Source organism: Geotrypetes seraphini, chromosome 1, assembly GCF_902459505.1.
Source record: "Geotrypetes seraphini chromosome 1, aGeoSer1.1, whole genome shotgun sequence".
Classification (NCBI taxonomy): domain Eukaryota; kingdom Metazoa; phylum Chordata; class Amphibia; order Gymnophiona; family Dermophiidae; genus Geotrypetes; species Geotrypetes seraphini.
The window spans coordinates 298,863,050-298,882,443 of NC_047084.1; the positions used below are offsets into that span (position 1 = coordinate 298,863,050).

At 41.6% G+C, this 19,394-nt stretch overlaps 1 protein-coding gene across 2 annotated transcripts in view; it reads left to right on the top strand.

The window, feature by feature from the left end:
* The window catches only part of IDH3B (isocitrate dehydrogenase (NAD(+)) 3 non-catalytic subunit beta), a 119,102-nt gene that overhangs the window by 48,761 nt on the left and 50,947 nt on the right, over positions 1-19,394 (top strand). For both annotated transcript variants that reach the window (XM_033954281.1, XM_033954272.1), the window contains exons 7-8: positions 16,134-16,267; positions 18,951-19,053. In XM_033954281.1, the coding sequence (XP_033810172.1) occupies positions 16,134-16,267; positions 18,951-19,053 (237 nt within the window). The remainder of the gene's footprint in view (positions 1-16,133; positions 16,268-18,950; positions 19,054-19,394) is intronic.

The following is a 19,394-nucleotide window of genomic DNA, read 5'->3' on the forward strand; positions in this document are numbered from 1 at the left end:
AAATGTTAATATCATTCATATTCCGGGATTTTTTCAAAGAGGTCAAAGCAGATGACTCTATGCACTGTCACCTCAGTAACAACCATACAAAAATAGACAAATACCCCCCCTCCCTTTTTACTAAACCACAAGAGCAGTTTTAGCGCTGAATGCCCAGCGCTGCTCTCGAAGCTCATAGGCTCCCTGCGCTAAAAACCGCTATTGCGGTTTGGTAAAAGGGGACCATAGTGTAAAATATAGACAGCAGATATAAATTCAGACACATTTTGATCACTAAATTTAAAATAAAATCATTTTTCCTACCTTTTGTTGTCTGGTGATTTCATGAGTCTCTGGTTGCACTTTCTTCTTCTGACTGTGCATCCAATCTTTCTTCACTTCTTTTAGCCTGTATGCTTCCTCTCCTCCAGACCTCATTCCCTCCCCCGACTTTTTCTTCCTCTCTCCCTGCCTCCCTTTCTTTTTTTCTCTCTTCATGCCTCTTTCTTTTTTTGTGTTTCTCTTCTTTCCTTCTGTCTCCCTGCCTGCCTTCTTTCTTTCTTTCTCCCTGCCCTCCCCAAGCCACTGCCGCTGCCATCGGGGAACAGGCCCCCAAGCTCCACGATCGGCTCACTTTGCCTTGGCGATCTATCGGTCGATCGCGATCGACCTATTGGGCACCCTGGTCTAAAGGTAGCCTTGTAAGATCTGTTTAAACAGGCCTGTCCATGCTTTCTCACTTGATTTGATAATTTTATATAAATTACTGCACACTATGTGGTCCTTTTATCAAGGCGCGGTAGGCGGTTAACGCGCGGAATACCGCGCGTTCAACTGCCTGCAGTGCTAGTTACTAACGCCTCCATTGACAAAGTGTTAGTTTTTTGGCTTGCCACAGGAGTTAGCGCATGATGAAATGTCCGACGCGCTATCCCCCATAGCACGCCTTGATAAAAGGAGCCCCATATTTGGAAAAAAAAAAAACCCAAAACCTTAAATATTACAGAATTTGTAGTATCCAATTATATTCTCATATAAACAATAATATAGCAAGCTAGTAAAAAAGAAAAATTATCTTTAAGTTAATTGTCCTTATTTCACAGTGTGTTTCTTCACACTGATTATGGTCCCACATTTACACAGGTAGTAAAACCATCATGAGCACCAGCTAGAAATGCCTAGAGCAATTTAGCTCCAGACTGCAGAGAGGCTACAGTAGTTTATCATCAAAGGAATTATGAGTCACCAAAATTATGATTAGGGTTCCCAGTTTCCTATTATGCCAAGGAATTTGTATATTGTCACAGAATGAGACAGTGTCACAGAACAGGATAGTGTCAGTCTAGCCTATCACAGTGAGTCATACTCTGCAATGGCTTGGGTTTTGACCTACTACAGTCTCCAATCAGCTGTTAATGCTCCCTCCCTGCAGCTTCCATTGCTAATCCTTCCACCAACATATCCTTCATGTCCTCCACGTAGATAAGTGTAAAAGTGATGCAAGTCAGTAACAAAAATCTCATACACGAATACAGGATGTCTGGGGCAGTACTTGGAGAGACCTCCCAGGAAAGAGACTTGGGAGTTCTGATTGACAAGTCGATGAAGCCGTCTGTGCAATGCGCGGCGGTGGCGAAAATGGCGAACAGAATGCTAGGAATGATTAAAAAGGGGATCACGAACAGATCAGAGAGGGTTATCATGCTGCTGTACTGGGCCATGATGCACCCTCACCTGGAGTACTGCGTCCAGCACTGGTTGCCGTACATGAAGAAGGACATGGTACTACTTGAAAGGGTCCAGAGAAGAGCGACTAAAATGGTTAACGGGCTGGAGGAGTTGCCATACAATGAGAGATTGGAGAAACTGGGCCTCTTCTCCCTTGAAAAGGGACACACAGCTCCTGATTGGTAAGGCCCGACTTTAGTACAGGAAGAGGCGGTCAGAGCATACAGCGAGTGATTTCCTTCACTCGCCAGTGCTCCAGCTTCCCTCTCCTGCCTCTCCCGCTGCCCTCTCCAGTCTGCCCCACGAAAAACCGTATTTGCGGTTTTTCAAGATTCGCGGGGGTTCCTGGAACAGAACCCCTGCGAATATCAGGGGAGTACTGTATTCCCATACTCGCAAAAAGAATGAGAAAATGCTTGGCTCTCTATCACATTTGAGACGCAAAGGGGATTCAGTGCCTCCTATCTTGTGTAGTTGCACTTGAGTGTTGTATAAAGCATATTTCACCCAAGCATAGCTCTCTCGCAGCACAACACCTTTAATTAGTCTAGGTATCCTCCCAGTGTTCCAATGTCCAATGGTTCCAATGTCCAGTGTTCCAATGGTCCAAGGTTCTTCTTCACCCAAAGGGTGGTGGATGCCTGGAATGCGCTTCCAGAGAGTGTGATAGGACAGGGTACGGTATCGGGGTTCAAGAAGGGATTGGATGAATTCCTCAAGAAAAAAGGGATAGAAGGGTATAGATAGAGGATCACTATACAGGTCCTGGACCTGATGGGCCGCCGCGTGAGCGGACTGCTGGGCAGGATGGACCTCTGGTCTGACCCAGCAGAGGCACTGCTTATGTTCTTATGTGATATGAAGCTCTCCCTCCCAGCCTGATTTTATATGTTGTGTATCCTTTTTTCAAACTGATGCAGGACATAAGAAGCGCCATCTCCGGATCAGACCTTCAGTCCATCAAGTCCGGCAATCCGCACACGCGGAGGCCCTGCCAGGTGTACACCTGGCATAATTTTTAGTCATCAATCGAACCCACTCTTTAAAATCACAATCCAAATTCATCCACTAACCCAATAATCTATCACATAAATTATTAAAATAATCATATAAATTCATTAATAGAGCATTTGTTCAACATTTTATTAATATATACATCACCATCAATAAATTAAAAAGGCAAACATATAAACATATACACAGACACTAGACAAGGCACAGGAATTCAATTATTCATAGTGTTCATATATTTTCATCAGATATTTCATCAGTCACTTATCTCAAATAGACCCAAACTTCGGCTTAGGTCAGCTTAATTCATCTTAGTTCATCTTCCATCCTTTGATGACAAGTCCAATGAAACATCAAGAACAAATTGAAATCCTTAGCCATCCAAAACTATCTGAAGATCAAGCGTCCACAAGTTCAAAGAGTCATGTGCAAACTGTTCCCAAATTCATCACGATGAGCAAAGTGCAAGTGCAAAATCCAACAATGTGATCCAGTAGTGTTCAAAACACAAAATGAAAAAACAAGCAAAACAAAATCATCCTCCAAAGAAACATTCAGCTCCCTCCTTCTCAACACAAGCTGTGTTTCGTTCACATTTTTAGTCACCCATATCCTTCTATGCCTCTCGTAAGGAGATGTGCATCTAATTTGCTTTTGAATCCTAGGACGGTCGATTCCACAATAACCTCCTCTGGGAGAGCATTCCAGGTGTCAACCACTCTCTGCGTGAAGCAGAACTTCCTGATATTTGTCCTGAACTTGTCCCCCCTTATCTTCATTCCGTGTCCTCTTGTCCGTGTCAACTTGGACAATGTAAATAATTTATTCTGCTTTATTTTGTCGATTCCTTTCAGTATTTTGAAGGTCTCAATCATATCCCCTCGCAGTCTCTGTTCTCAAGGGAGAACAATCCCAGTCTCTTAAGTCGATCCTGGTATTCCAGTTTCTCCATACCATTTACTAGTTTCGTTGCTCGTCTCTACACCCTCTCCAGCAGTTTTATATCTTTCTTTAGGTTGGGAGACCAATGTTGGACGCAGTATTCCAAGTGAGGTCTGACCATTGCTCTATAAAGCGGCATTATGATCCTCTCTGATCTACTCGTGATTCCATTTTTTATCATGCCCAACATCCTATTTGCTTTCTATGCCGTCACCGCACATTGTGCCGACGGTTTCAGGGTCCTATCTATCAGTATACCCAGGTCCTTTTCTTGTTCGCTCTTACCCAGAGTTGCACCTGACATTCTGTACTCGTATTCCTTATTTTTTCTGCCTAAATGCATTACTTTGCATTTCTCCACATTAAACTTCATCTGCCATTTCTCCGCCCATTTCTCTAAATGACACAAGTCGCTCTGGAGTTCCTCGCTATCCTTCTGTGATCTGATCGCCTGGCATAGCTTGGTGTCATCTGCAAACTTGATGATCTCACTTGATGATCTCACTGAGGTATTGAAAGCTTCCACCTCTGCTTAAAATGCTCTAATATGTTGTCCTTTTAGTTAACACAGCTGGTCCTTCGGTAATGACAGTATGTAGTGTTTAGCTGGGCAGTATGCAAAAGTGTCTCCCCAACAATTCCCCAGCTGATCTTTGAGAGTGTCTTGAGATCTCAACCAATCCGTATCATCCAAAAGATGTTCCACCAAATAAAGGCCCCTCACCTCTCACCGCAAAAAAGTTAATCTTGTGCATCCCAGGTTCGAAAGCAGGGTACCCTCTTAAGGGTAATTGATTTATAGCCCTAGGGTCTCCTCTAAATTTCTGTATTAGGATCCACCATACTTCTCGTATAGAGTTCAGTAAAACACTATGCAACCCCATTGGTAAAGCATCTCTTGACAGATGTAACAGAGTATGCAATGAATGGGGGGCTATAAAAAGCAGACTTAAAGGAGATAAGGGTGTATTGTTGCTCCCCCAACAACAACCAATCCTTTAAGTGTCTCAAGAGACAGGCTATATACAGCCCAAAGTTGAGGAGACCTAGCTCTCCTTGAATCCAACCACCCATCAGATAAGTGTATCTAAGTTTAAGTTTGTGCTGATTCCTTTTTTTAAAAAAAATTTTATTTCAATGATTTTAACAAAAAAGAATATATAATACAATCTCGATACAAGACATAAATTACAATTTAACATGATTCATAACACTTGATAAGATGGTGAAAAAACACAACTTGTCATACAAACAAAACAATCCCACTCCCTTCCCTCCCCCCCTCCCGCCCCCCAGGAGGCCTGGACTCTCTTTTCCTAAGGATAGGATAATATATAATTTAAATCTTTCAAAAATCCTCTTTTTCCAATTCAAAGTATTTCTCCCATATATCTTTAAACTTTGCCCATTGATTTGTTAAAAGGGCCAATAATCTATATTTTTCACACACTATTTCTAAATGATCTCTCATATCTCTTATTGTGGGTACAATTGGGGCACGCCACTGCTGGGCCAATATTAATCGGGCAGCTATAAATGCCAAATCCATAAGCTTAGATCGAGAAGATGATAAACCCTCTACTCCAACTCCCAGTAATGCCCTTTCAGCACTCATATCGAGAGGGATCTGGAATGGAGTAAGTTACTCACATAATAAAATACTTGCTCCCAATATTTCTGAACCATTTGACATTCCCACCACATATGATAAAATGTACCTCTTTCACCACATCCTTGCCAACAAACATCATTTTTCCCCTTAGTACATTTACTAATTAGAACCAGGATAATATACCATCGTACTAAAAGTTTAATAGCATTTTCCACCAAAGTAGCTGCTCTAGCTATATGGAAAAGATGTGATACAATTACACCCCCCCCCACTCAACAATTGACCATTCCTTCCCCAAATCTTTTTCCCACGCTTTCATATATGATGTTTTCATTTTTTCATCAACATGTATAATTTTATATAGCTAAGAAATACACCCTTTTGCAACTGGATTCCCTAACCCCCTTTCAAATTCAGATTTTTTTAAAATTTCTTTTTCCATCTCCTTACATGTCACAGTACAATTTTTCACTTGTAAATAAGGAAAAAGATCTCTTGTTTCCAATTGATATTGGTCCTGAAGGTCTACAAAGGCTTTAACTCCCCCCTCCTTAATAAGTTGACCAAAACACCTCGAGCCTTTTGCCTCCCACCTCTTAATAATCCCCCTCCCTACCTAGTATCATCTTTACCACTTCCATACGTCCTAGCCATGAGATAAATATCTTATTCTACCTTTCTAAATCTTTTTGAATATCTGCTACTAGTGTTACATAGTTCTGCAGAAACAAGAGTGTCCAATCTGCTCCCAAAATTATTCCTAAGTAGCGAATGGGTCCCTTTACCCATCTTAAAGGCACTAATCTCTGTAATTCCTTAACCTTTGTCATGGATGCTGATATATTCATCACTTCCATCTTGGATAGATTAGCTTTAAATCCTGAAAGCTGACCATATTCACCCCTAATATCTTTAAGAGCAGTCAGACAACTCCGAAGCCTCAACAATAACCAATATATCATTAGCAGAGACAACTTTTGTTCTTCTCTCACCATCCTCAGACCTTTTATCTGTTGAGATTGTCTAATTCTCTGTGGCAGAGATTCAATAATTAATGTGAAAATCAGAGGGGACAGCGGGCACCCTTGCCTTGTCCCTCTCTGGAGTTCAAATGTAGGGGAATAACACCCATATATTTTAACACAAGCTAATGGACTATTGTATAATGTAAATATCCAGTCTATAAAACTTTTCCCAAAACCCATACATCCCAGCACTGCTTCCATAAATTTCAATTCAACTCGGTCAAATGTTTTTTCAGCATCGACTGAGACTGCCACCCATTCTGTTTCCTCCCTTCTGGCCCTCCAAACCAAATCTAAAACCTTCCTGATCCCATCAGCCGCCTGTCTCCCACTGATAAAACCCACTTGGTCTGGATGAATAAGTGTTGTCATGAATGGTGACTATCAACAAGGACTCTAGCCATAATTTTTGTATCGATTCCTAATAAGGAGATGGGTCTGTAACTGGCACAGTATGTATTGTCTTTCCTGCTAATCTCATAAAATATGATAATTGTTCCCTATCTTTTAAATTATTAAACAATTTTGCCAAGAGAGGAGTTACAAAGGATATAAACTTTTTATAAAACAATCCCATAAATCCATCCATTCCCAGAGATTTACCTATCTTAATATGACGTATCACCCCTCGTATCTCATCCTCTGTTATATCCTCATCCAATCCTTGAGTCTCTGATTCTTGCAGCTTCTTTAAGACTAACTGAGAAAAATACTGCAACAGAGAATCCTCCTTTCCTTGATATTCTGATGTATATAATTCCTTATAAAATTCTAAAAACCTTTCATAAATATCCTTCTCCTTTGTCAAGATATCTCCATGTTTGGAACGTATACTCATATTACCTTGCAAATGTTGTACCTTAATACGGTGTGCTAATTTCCCTGCCTGATTCCCAGATTCGTGGAGGGGCATAATCAAAAAAAATGTTTAAGTCCCCTTTTGGCCTAAGGCCCTAAACTTTGAAAGTAGAAGCAGGGAAAATGTCCATTCCTGAAAAAAAAGTCCAGAAGGAGGTTTTTTGGGTTTGTTTGTTTTGTTTTGTTTTTTTTCAATGGCCTGTTCAGCTGTTTAAATGCCCAGACCACCACTACGTCTGCACTTAAGACATATAATAAACAAAAAAAAGCCTAAGTCCCAAACGCCCAAAGCCAGGCCTTTTAGTCGAAGGAGGAGCCAGTCCTTCACCTAAAAACTGGATTCTGTAACTGGTGTCTGTCAAAAACAACACCGGTTACAGAATCCACCCCCCCAGCAATGATCACAGCATGAAAGATGGCTCATCTCCCCTGCTGCGATAGCGATACCACCAAGTGCCACCAAACGCGGCACTTGGGATCGCTCTCACAGCAGGAGAGATGAGCCATCTCACCTGCCGTGAACCACCCCTCCCCCCCCCCCCCGACATGATCGGGCAGGAGGGAGCCCAAGCTCTCTTACCCCAGCGAACCCCCCCCCGACTCAATCTGGGAAGGAGAGACCCCAAGCCCTCCTGCCCCAGTGACCACCCCTCCCTCCCCCCCGAATCGATCCGGGAAGGCGGAAGCCCAAGCCCTCCTGCCCCAGCGACCCCACCCTCACCCCTCGATTCGATCCAGGCAGGAGGGAGCCCAAGCCCTCCTGCCCTCGGTGCACCCCACCCACTGACCCCTCGACAAACACACCCCCGGTACTTCAAAAGAGTTGGCTGGACGGACAGTTCCCAAGCCCGTCCATCCGGCAGGCCCGCCATCTGTCGAATGCGGGTCTTAGGGCCTGATTGGCCCAGGCGCCTCAAACCCCGCCCACAGGTGGGGCCTGAGGCGCCTGGGCCCAATCCTGTCAATAATATATCCTGTGGGCGGGGCCTTAGGCACATGGGCCCAATTCAGTCAATAATATGTCCTTTAAGTACCACTTTTGCAGCTTCCCAGTACAGAACAGGATTCTCCTCAAGTCTCTGATTATGATAATCTTTCCAGCACTTCACCATAAAGTCATAAAATTTTGGATCTTTAGCTAGCAACAGGGGCTATGCCCATGGGGATCTATGACTAAGCTTATTCTGATGTATCCAATTCAGCCATACCGAAGCATGATCAGAGATCATATAAGGCCCTTTCTCCACTTTTGTGATATTAGAGAAGAGCCTTCTAGATACCAACAGGTAGTCAATATGGGACATGCATCGAGTGCACTTGAGATGTATGGCTAAAATCTTTCTCAGTGGGGTATAGCACCATAGGTGACATTTGTGGAAGGCCCTTAGTCCTCAGAGAAGATCGCATGGGGGTTGATGCCGATCTGTCCAAGAAGGGGTCCCAGGTTGCATTAAAATCACCTCCCAACATCAAAGGGACCGGAGCCTGAGTTAGTAATATAGTTTGCAATCGCTTATAAAATAGCTTGTCATAAGTACTAGAAGCATAGATGCTGCCTAACAGCATGCAATGAATGCTGTGCAGAAAATATAGCAGCTCCCTGGGTCAACCACCACGATGGTAATCTGACTGGCTACACCCTTATGAAAAAGTATAGCTATCCCACATTTCTTCCCCTGCACTGCAGCCGTTATGCAGGTACCCACTCAGTCCCTCTGCAATTTAGCATGCTCTTTATGAATAAGATGCTCAGAGTTCCAGTTTCACAATCCTCTTGTGATTTAACAACTTTGTGTCATCAGTAAATTTAATTATCTCGCTAGTTATTCCTATCTCTAGATCATTGATTTTCCTTAGCCTCACTTGACATAGGTAGTTAGGAGATAGCAACAACAGAGGCAAAGTGTAAGTCAGTCTGGGGTTTTTGGCCATCACAGCCTCCTGTGTAGCCTTTTTCTTTGAAAAGAAAATACCTGCCATTGCAGGGACTGTGAGCACACATTGATCTCACAAATCCAGGCTCCTTTATAGTCATAAGAACATAAGAATTGCCGCTGCTGGATCAGACCAGTGGTCCATCGTGCCCAGAAGTCCGCTCACTTGGCGGCCCTTAGGTCAAAGACCAGTGCCCTATTAGAGTCTATCCTTACTTGAATATGTCCTGTTCCAGTAGGAACTTATCCAGCTTTGTCTTGAATCCCTTGTACTTTCCCCTATAACAGCCTCTGGAAGAGCATTCCAGATTTCCACCACTCTCTGGGTGAAGAAGAACTTCCTTACGTTTGTATGGAATCTTTTCCCTTCTATCTTTAGCAAGTGCCCTCTCGTTCTCTTCACCTTGGAGAGGGTGAACAGTCTCTCCTTCCCTACTAAGTCAATTCCCTTCAATATCTTCTCAAGGGAGAAGAGGCCCAGTTTCTCTAGCCTCTCATTGTACAGCAACTCCCCCAGTCCCTTAACCATTTTTGTTGCTTTTCTCTGGACCCTTTCAAGTAGTACTATATCCTTTTTCATGTACGGTTGGACGCAGTATTCCACAGTTACAATCTATGTGCCATGAAATAGATGCTTCTTCTGACTATCTTCCCTCTTGTGGAAAAGGTGCCTCAAAGCACATTATCTGTCCATCTTTCCAGTCCTGCCAACACTGAGTATGCAGCATCTTTCTGTCATCCTACTGTTGACCCTAATAAGGCTGATACCTACCCCTTTTTCTCTGTTCTCAAGTGCTGACACTGAGCAAACAGCCATGTCCTTTTATCTATACTGTCTTAGACTGCTACCTTCAGACAATGTTCATGCCATTGTTGACACTGATCAGACCACAATCTCCTCTTTCTATCCTTTGCTGATAGTGCTCATACTGGTGCCACCTCTTTTCCTATGTCTGCTAGCATTACTTGGATCTCAATGTAATGTAATGTAATGTAATTTATTTCTTATATACCGCTACATCCGTTAGGTTCTAAGCGGTTTACAGAAAATATACATTAAGATTAGAAATAAGAAAGGTACTTGAAAAATTCCCTTACTGTCCCGAAGGCTCACAATCTAACTAAAGTACCTGGAGGGTAATAGAGAAATGAAAAGTAGAGTTAGAGGAAAAATAAAAATAAAATAAACATTTTAACAAGACAGCATTGATCTAAATACTTTGGAAGGTAGAAGAGAGGAGAGAAAGGAATAGAAGCAGAAGGGGGAGCCGTTGAACAGTAGAATTCTGGAGAAATTTAAATGATAGAAATAGAACAAAACAAAGACAAAAGGCAAAACAATAGATAAGATTAAAGATAAATCATAAGCTGGAAAGAAAAGAAAAATAAAACTTTGTCTTCAATCCACGGTTTCAGCGTCAGTGATGAAGTGGAGCAAGTAAGTTTAGGAGGAGCGATTGACGTTTCCAGAAAGGGCTTCTTCAGGGAAGAGACTTGGCCGACAGTCCCAGGATGCCTATGTCTCCTCCCCTGCGATGTTCTCCCATCCATGCATTCCCTCCCAGACACACTGCCCGTGCCCCAGCCGCTCCAAGGAGGCTGCCTCAGATGAGGCCCACGGTGAATGCAGGATTCTCTCCTCTGCGGGAAAGCCGCCCGGAGCCGACAGTCGATCTTCTTAGCGGATTGCAGGGGGGGAAGAGTTCACACTCTTGGTAGGATCGGGTCTGTGTGCTCTTGGTGGTTGTGGCTGGTCTCGTTGCTGCTTAGGTGTAAAAGCAGTTGATCTCCACTGCTGCTGATATTTAAAAGCACGTTAAAGAAAAATACAGGGACTAATGTATAAAGGTCCAAGTCAGTAAAGATGATTATAATAAAAAATAAAGATAAAGACTGACTGCATTGGTAATAAATGTCAGCGGTGAGAGGGCTGATGACAACTTAGAAAAACGCTCAGAAAAAGTGAAACTCTGAGGGGGGTGAATACCTCCCCTTGGGTAAGAGTTTACAATCCAATCATTGCATTTGCTGTTTGAAGCATCACTCTCTGACTGCTGGTAAAACTTAATCGATTCAATAACTTTGATTGACAAAATTTTTGTTCAAAAATATATCATACACGAACTCTCTTGCTCTTTAAACGATACTATACACTTATCTGTGCAAGCTTATAAGGATTATGGTAGTAAGGGCTCTAGGGGTCTCAACGTGGCCCCGTTTCGATAATCTTCTTCAGGAGACCCGATACTGCACACTCTAAGACCTTGTGCTAACGTATCTTTGCAACAAGAGATGATCTAGAATTACAACAAACATTTATCAGTCACAACGCACAAAATATACTTGCAGTGCGCTGTAAAAACTTATACTTGTTTATAGCAAAAATGAAGAAAGAAGCACTGTATATGAACAAGTAGAACATGAAAACAGAAAATGAAAATTATCCACATACCGTTTGCCAAATTTAGAAAGTCCAAACGACGGAGACCGCTTCACTCCTCACTGGTTTTATGCTACTGTGAGGAGGAGGGGTGACCTCCGACGGAACGTGATGACGTCACTGAACTGCTGACGTCAAAGGTTACTGTAATGATTATAGTGCAATCACTGTAAATAAAGTTCATTTGAAAAAACAAAACAAATCCCAAACTACTGGCACAGCAGATGAGTTGGATCAATTTTTAGCCTGGTTAAACAGTTGTGATGTTAATTTGCATTTCACGCTGACTAAAGACTACCACCAAGTGCCTTTTTTGGATATCAATATCCGATTGATTGATGGGAGTTTTCAAACGAGTATCTACCGAAAACCCACTGATCGTAATAATTTACTTCAATATGACAGTTTTCACCCAAAACATCTAAGGGATAATATCCCCGCAGGACAATTTCTGAGACTCCGGAGATTGTGTACTTCTACACAGGATTACATCTCTAAGGCAGAAATTATGAAAACTAGATTTGAAGAAAAAGGGTATCCTGTCACTGTAATTAAGAAAGCATATAAGAGGGGCTTGTATGCCAATCGTACTTTACTGTTAGAACCACATCCTAGAAGGGAAGACCAATCTCTAGTATGTGTGTTACCCTACTCTCACCTGGCATTCCACATCAAACGCACTATCAAACAACACTGGCATGTGATGCAGTACCATTCGGAGTTTCAGGAGCCCCCTCGGTTTGCGTTTTCCAGAAATCAAAACTTGAAGCAAAGGCTGGTTCGTTCCCAGTTTTTATGCTGTCAACGGAACACTCCTACCGTCACGAGTGGGCATAATCCGTGTGGTCACTGCAAAATGTGCCAGTATAGTGTTCCTCTACAGGATATGAGACTCAACATTAAAAGAAGACAAATTCCTTTTGTCTCAGACTGCAACACGAAACAAGTCGTGTACATAGTACAATGCCCTTGTGGTTTATGTTACGTGGGTTGCACAGTGCGGAGTGTCAAGACTAGAATAGGTGAACATATAAGTAGAATAAACTCAGGCATACAAGAAGCCCCCCTTGTACAGCATTGGATGCAACAGCGTCATGACATCTCTGGTTTAAAATTTTCAGTGTTAGACACAGTACATTCTGTCAGAGGGGGTAATATACCTAAACTCCTCTGGCAGAAGGAACAGAAATGGATTTTTGAGCTGAACACACTTTACCCCAATGGACTTAATAACGAGATTGAGTGGGTGGCTTTTTTATGATTTCAGTTTTTCATGATTTCAGCTTTTTCAGTGAATTTGGCCAGTAGTTTGGGATTTGTTTTGTTTTTTGTTTTTTCAAATGAACTTTATTTACAGTGATTGCACTATAATCATTACAGTAACCTTTGACGTCAGCAGTTCAGTGACGTCATCACGTTCCGTCGGAGGTCACCCCTCCTCCTCACAGTAGCATAAAACCAGTGAGGAGTGAAGCGGTCTCCGTCGTTTGGACTTTCTAAATTTGGCAAACGGTATGTGGATAATTTTCATTTTCTGTTTTCATGTTCTACTTGTTCATATACAGTGCTTCTTTCTTCATTTTTGCTATAAACAAGTATAAGTTTTTACAGCGCACTGCAAGTATATTTTGTGCGTTGTGACTGATAAATGTTTGTTGTAATTCTAGATCATCTCTTGTTGCAAAGATACGTTAGCACAAGGTCTTAGAGTGTGCAGTATCGGGTCTCCTGAAGAAGATTATCGAAACGGGGCCACGTTGAGACCCCTAGAGCCCTTACTACCATAATCCTTATAAGCTTGCACAGATAAGTGTATAGTATCGTTTAAAGAGCAAGAGAGTTCGTGTATGATATATTTTTGAACAAAAATTTTGTCAATCAAAGTTATTGAATCGATTAAGTTTTACCAGCAGTCAGAGAGTGATGCTTCAAACAGCAAATGCAATGATTGGATTGTAAACTCTTACCCAAGGGGAGGTATTCACCCCCCTCAGAGTTTCACTTTTTCTGAGCGTTTTTCTAAGTTGTCATCAGCCCTCTCACCGCTGACATTTATTACCAATGCAGTCAGTCTTTATCTTTATTTTTTATGATATTTAAAAGCAGGCAGATTGATCTCTCCAATGGACTGCAGGGGGAGGAGTTCACACTCCTGGCAGGATCGGGTCTGTGGGCTCTTGGTGGTTGCGGTAGGTCTCGCTGCTGCTTGTATGTAAAAGCAGTTGTTTTTCTACTACAATGTCTAGTCCATACCTATCACACAGCTCAAAGTAGAGTCCTTCAGGGTGGACAACAGGAGGAAGACACCTGGAGAAGTTGCCATGGATGAATGTAGGGTGCTTCATAGAAGTCAAAAGACAAATAGGAGGAAAGGGAGAAAAAAAGCAGGATGGAGGAAGGAAAGTGAGGAACGGTGCAAACAGGACAGGAAAAAGTAGAGCGAAAGGAAAGAGATATGGAACTTAGCAAGAAGGCTGTGTGAGGAAGGAAGAAAATGATAGGCTGGGAAAAAGAGAGAGATTATAGTAACATAGTAGATGACGGCAGATAAAGACCCGAATGATCCATCTAGTCTGCCCAACCTGATTCAAGTTAAAAAAATATATATATTTTATTTTTTCTTCGTCTTAGCTATTTCTGGGCAAGAATCCAAAGCTCTGCCCGGTACTGTTCTTAAGTAAGACATGGTGATTAATGGATGAAAGATGGAGAAAGAAAATGAACCAAAAAGTTATAGGATAAAAAATTAAACATAAAAATGAAACAAACAAACTACTTAGAGATACAGAATGGAGCACAATTGGTTTTTATCTACTTTGCTTCAGTAAAAGGTATATCCCAGCTCTCAGCCTTACAGGCTTGACCACCTGCAGGATATTGCTCCTTACAGAGGTCAGTTTGGTAAAACCCTTAGAAGGTCTATCTGTCTTTTTTTAATTCATTTTATCCCAAGACTGAGACTGCTGTTGCCAAGTGTACACTGTATAATTGGCTAGTACAATGGTTCTGAATCCAATCCGTGGGACACACCCAGCCTGTTGAGGGTTTTAGGAGATAAATAATGAATATGCATGAGATAAATTTGTACTGCCTCTTTTGTATTCAAATTTATCTCATGCATATTCATTATGTATGTACTGAAAACCTGACTGGTTTGAGAAAAACTAGGCTAATAGTCTACATATTAACGTGTAAACCAAAGCATATTGATATCTAATAAGTTGTCCAGTTAGGTTTTGGGCCATGGGCTAGTATGTCACTAAATTTTATTGAAATTGGAGATGTGCAGCTAGGAGCCTTTATTGAACTTGTAATGAATCGCCAACAGCTAAATGTCCATGTTGATGGGCCATTTACAAGAGTACAGTATGTGAAAGCAATGGATGTTGTAACCTGAGTTAGCATGGCAAGACCAACAAGCTTAGCTGCACCATGCAGTTTCACACCTCTAGCTCATTTGCATATTACACAATAGGATGCCAAATATGCCCTTTTTTTAACCACTGCATGTATACGCATGTGAATAATGCGTGCATTTGAGACTTAACTTCTGGCCAAAGCAAGGCCAATTCAAATATAAAACAGAATGGCTTTTTCTCGCAAAAAAAGTGATTTAAAAAATTGGGCCATGTATTGTTGAGATATTTGTGTCCAAAAAAATGGCCAAAATTTGTATAAAGCACTAATATAATTTCTTTATGTAATTTATATCTTTGCTTCCAACTGGATGCATAGCCTCTTAATGCAAATCCTATATGCATCCCATGTGCCATGACTGCTGGTACAGTTATGACTTGAATCGAAATACAGGTCAGGAGCAATAAGGAGTCAAAGTAGGCATTAAATTGTTTTTATAACTATTTTGCCTACTTTGCTGGCTCATAAAAGAGGAGGTAAACTAATGTTACATTCCAAACTTTGCACATGAAGTTAGTACCAGGGGATGTATTAATCTGCAAAATTTCAGTTCTTTTGGAGGCTTTGTTGGGCTGTAGTGACTGACAGAGTTGCAATTTTGTGCAGAGCACAGTACTCCGAGAGTGATCTATATTCGAACCTCTAGGTCTCAAACCAATAGAGATCTAGCTGAAAAATTTTCCATGGTTTCATTTGAGGCTATAGGGAACATCCACACAAAATCAATTTGGAGGAGGTCAAGTGAGGATGATTTTCAATATTGGACCAAAATGAGGTCTTCTAAGTCCAAGAGTGCTCTGGTTTTCAGGATATCTACAATTCATGAGCTAAATTTGCATATTGTATGCAGTTTTGGCCTAGGATATCCTGAAAAGCTACTGTAGATGTGGGGTCACCAGTACAGATTTGAGATTCCTTGAATTCCTCACCATCTCCAGCATTTCTTAATTGTCATCCTTTATCCCTAGTTTTCTTCTTCAAATTAGGGCTGCATTTCAAATGGAATGTTATTGACATTTCAGAGCTGAGAGCAGCAATGAGCTTTGTCTTTGTTTTGGTAAATTCAGGATAAGCTAAATTTTTCTACAAGTTTCTGGTTTTAGAGAAAGTGAGATAGGCTGTTGAGCAATGCTTAAGTGTAAGTCATGGTACTTTTAATTGATTTTCTTTAAACATTCCTCTTTCAGAGCGCAAAGGGAGTCATTGAGTGTCTGAAAATCATCACACGTGAGAAATCAAACCGAATTGCCAAATTTGCATTTGACTATGCCACGAAGAAAGGACGTTCAAAGGTCACAGCAGTGCACAAGGCCAATATCATGTAAGAAAGATAATTTGAAGAGGGTGATATAAAGCAATGGAAACATTGCCAATCAACTGAAAGAGCCAACTGTGTTTGTTGCAGCCTATTGAATTACCATATGGACACACCCAGTAACCTACAATATAACTTCTGATAAATGAAATAAATAAAATGCAGATAATTTACAAATGCAGTACTATAAACAAGCAAATATAAGGTTTATATTTGGAGGTCATCTTTTAAATTTATTTATATATATACCACTTATATCCTAAGTGGTTTACATTTAGGTACTTTATCATATTTCTCTATCTGTCCTGGTGGGTTCAAATTCTTATCTAGTGTACCTGGGGCAATGAGGGGACTAAGTAACTTCTCCAGGGTCACAAGGAGCAGTGAGGGATTTGAACCCACAGCCTCAAGGTACTGAGACTGTAGCTCTAACCTCTGCACCCCACATAGCACCAATATAGCAATTCCAACACTCCTTGTGAGCCTGTATATTGGTGAAGTTTACATATCTAAGGTTTGTGTAAATGAGAACAGTGGTATTGGCAAAAGTCAACGGTTCCCAAAGCTATACCAGTGCAACATGTTCCTGTTTCCAGCTACATGATCATTAGAATAATCCCAGCTTTTTCCAATGTATTTTAGTCCTGATTTCTCACACTTTTCCCCAGTGTTTCCAGTACGAGAATCCCACACAGCTTTGCTTATGCATGCACTTCAGTATTGACTTGTATAGGTCTTCCTGATAGTTTTACACAAGGCTTTATCAGCCTACCTCATGTAGCTTTGAGATCTTCACAGACTGACTTGCTATATGTCCCTTCCATTAGTCAAACTTGTTAATGACTCGACCCACTCCAAAATGCTTAGTGAAATTCAACAACTTGTGTTATCCGTCTGCAATCACATTATCCCAATTTTCAAAAAGCCCTAAAACCCTTCCTATTCAAAGATGCCTTTCCTGTTTGACCCTCCAATTACCCCTTGCTACTCTGGCCTGGCGTCCTATCTGCTTTTTGGAGGGGCAGCAGAGTGGATGACTGAGGATTCCTGGCGCCCCCATATCTATGCACCCATATAGGGCAGGCCCTCTGGCACTATCGCAGTCGCTGCTTCTTAGGAATCTCTGTAGCTGCTGTAATTTAAGTATGCTTTGTATATCATGCTAATAAATTATGGAGCGAAACCCTGACCAGGACACCCTGAGAGGCCCTTGTGGGTGCTCCTGCTATCCCTTTTGGGGTTTTCCAGCAGAGGCTTGGATGCACTTTCGCCATTTCCCAGCTCCCATCAGGATTTTTGATCTGGAACTCGAGCAATCTGGGACACTATACCATGAAAGGGACTTGAGGAGGCTGAACAGGTGACTCCTGTCTCCCCTTGCCTACCACGTGGCATGTGGGACATGGACGCTGCTCAGCCGACCATCCTGCACAAATATGGTGTGAATTTAGGGTATCCTGGCCTGAGCAGTCCATCTAGGCTAATTTTAAGTCAAATTGAGGTGTTTTGAGGCAGATAGAGGCTTTTATTTAAAAATTGGGAAATCCAAGATGGCTGCTGCAATAGCATTTTTGCTGCCAAAAATGACCCATGGAAGCTAAAATAAAAGTAGAGGTGGGAGACCCTGTCCCTAGTCCCAGAAACAAAACAAAAATCACTTTTAGAGACCCCCCACTCCCAATTTTGTCTCATAGGCTGAGAGAGCCTTACTCACAGTGCCATGCAGGTGCTGGGAGCTGCCAGAGCTGAAAACTACAGCCAAATTACTAAGAAGATTTCTTCCTCAGACAAGCCTGGAAACCGAATAGCTTGCTCTTTGGACTGCTTCCTCAGTCCTACCGGATGGACTGTGACCTCAACCCCCACCAAATCCTGTGTGCAAGGACAGGGTGAGAAAAATGCAGTCAGGACCTGATCCAGGTGCAATACCGCCATTGGGCCACGCAGCCTGTGCTTAAGTTCTCTGTGAACACAACCTGGAGCAAGTTATGCTCTCAAGGTAACGGTCCCCGAGCTCTCAAACCTTTAGTGCAGGCTGGCCAAGCAGGTGCCCTGCAAAGAAGGCTGACCCTTAGCTACAGACTCTGACCTCTGAGTCTGTGTCTTCTCGCAGCCAAAGCTCTGCAGCACCAGAAAGCCTCACAATCAGATTTAAAAACAAAACAAAACACAGTTTAGAAAAAATAAATAGAAGCAGAACAGACAGGCTCACAAGTAGAGAGAAAATCTGAAGAGATTCAGGACAGCCCAGAGTGAGGGAGGTGGAGTCAAAAAATGTAAATGAGGCAGTCTATACAAGTATCACAACCAGAGATGCATAAACCCACAGGTTCAAGAATGATATTCCCATTGCACAAAAATCAAATTAATAATAAACTTGAACTTGCTATTCTAGGCTTTCAGTCTGGTCAACCACACTGATTTATCTCAAAAGTGAACAGCCCTGCTGTTTTAATATTGAGTCCTTAATTAGTTCTGCTAGTGTATTTTGATTTTTTACTGCAAACAATGTCATGTTGTTTTTCAGTAGTAAGACCATTTAGTCTCCACATTGTTCTGTCACTGTTACTTGTGTGTCATACGAGTTCTCTCCCTTGGTAATGTTTAAAACTCACGCTCTCAGTAAATAACACGGTAAAGTTTATCGAAAGACTTGAATGAATGAAGCAACTCTTTTCTCTCCTTTCAGGAAATTGGGGGATGGGCTGTTCCTTCAGTGCTGTAAAGATGTGGCTGAGCTTTATCCTAAGATTAAATTTGATACCATGATAATTGATAATTGTTGTATGCAGGTAGGTAAAAGTCTTAGTGAATGTCCATTTTATTAAAAAAGAAAAACAGAATAGGCTCTGAGAATACTCAAAAGAGAAATATTTAATAAAAGCAGTTTAAAAAAAAAATGTTTCTTTGTTCCCTTTCACTTTTACCAGCATTCTGACTGGGTAACAAGATGCAACATTGAAATGATTTCCTGCAGCACTCACTCAGGCAATGGAAAGAAAGTGCCAGACCGTATTTAATTTATTCCAACACTAAAGTTGATTAATATTACAGTCAAACCTTGGTTTGAGAGCATAATTCGTTCCAGAAGCATGCTTGTAATCCAAAGCATTTGTATATCAAAGCGAATTTC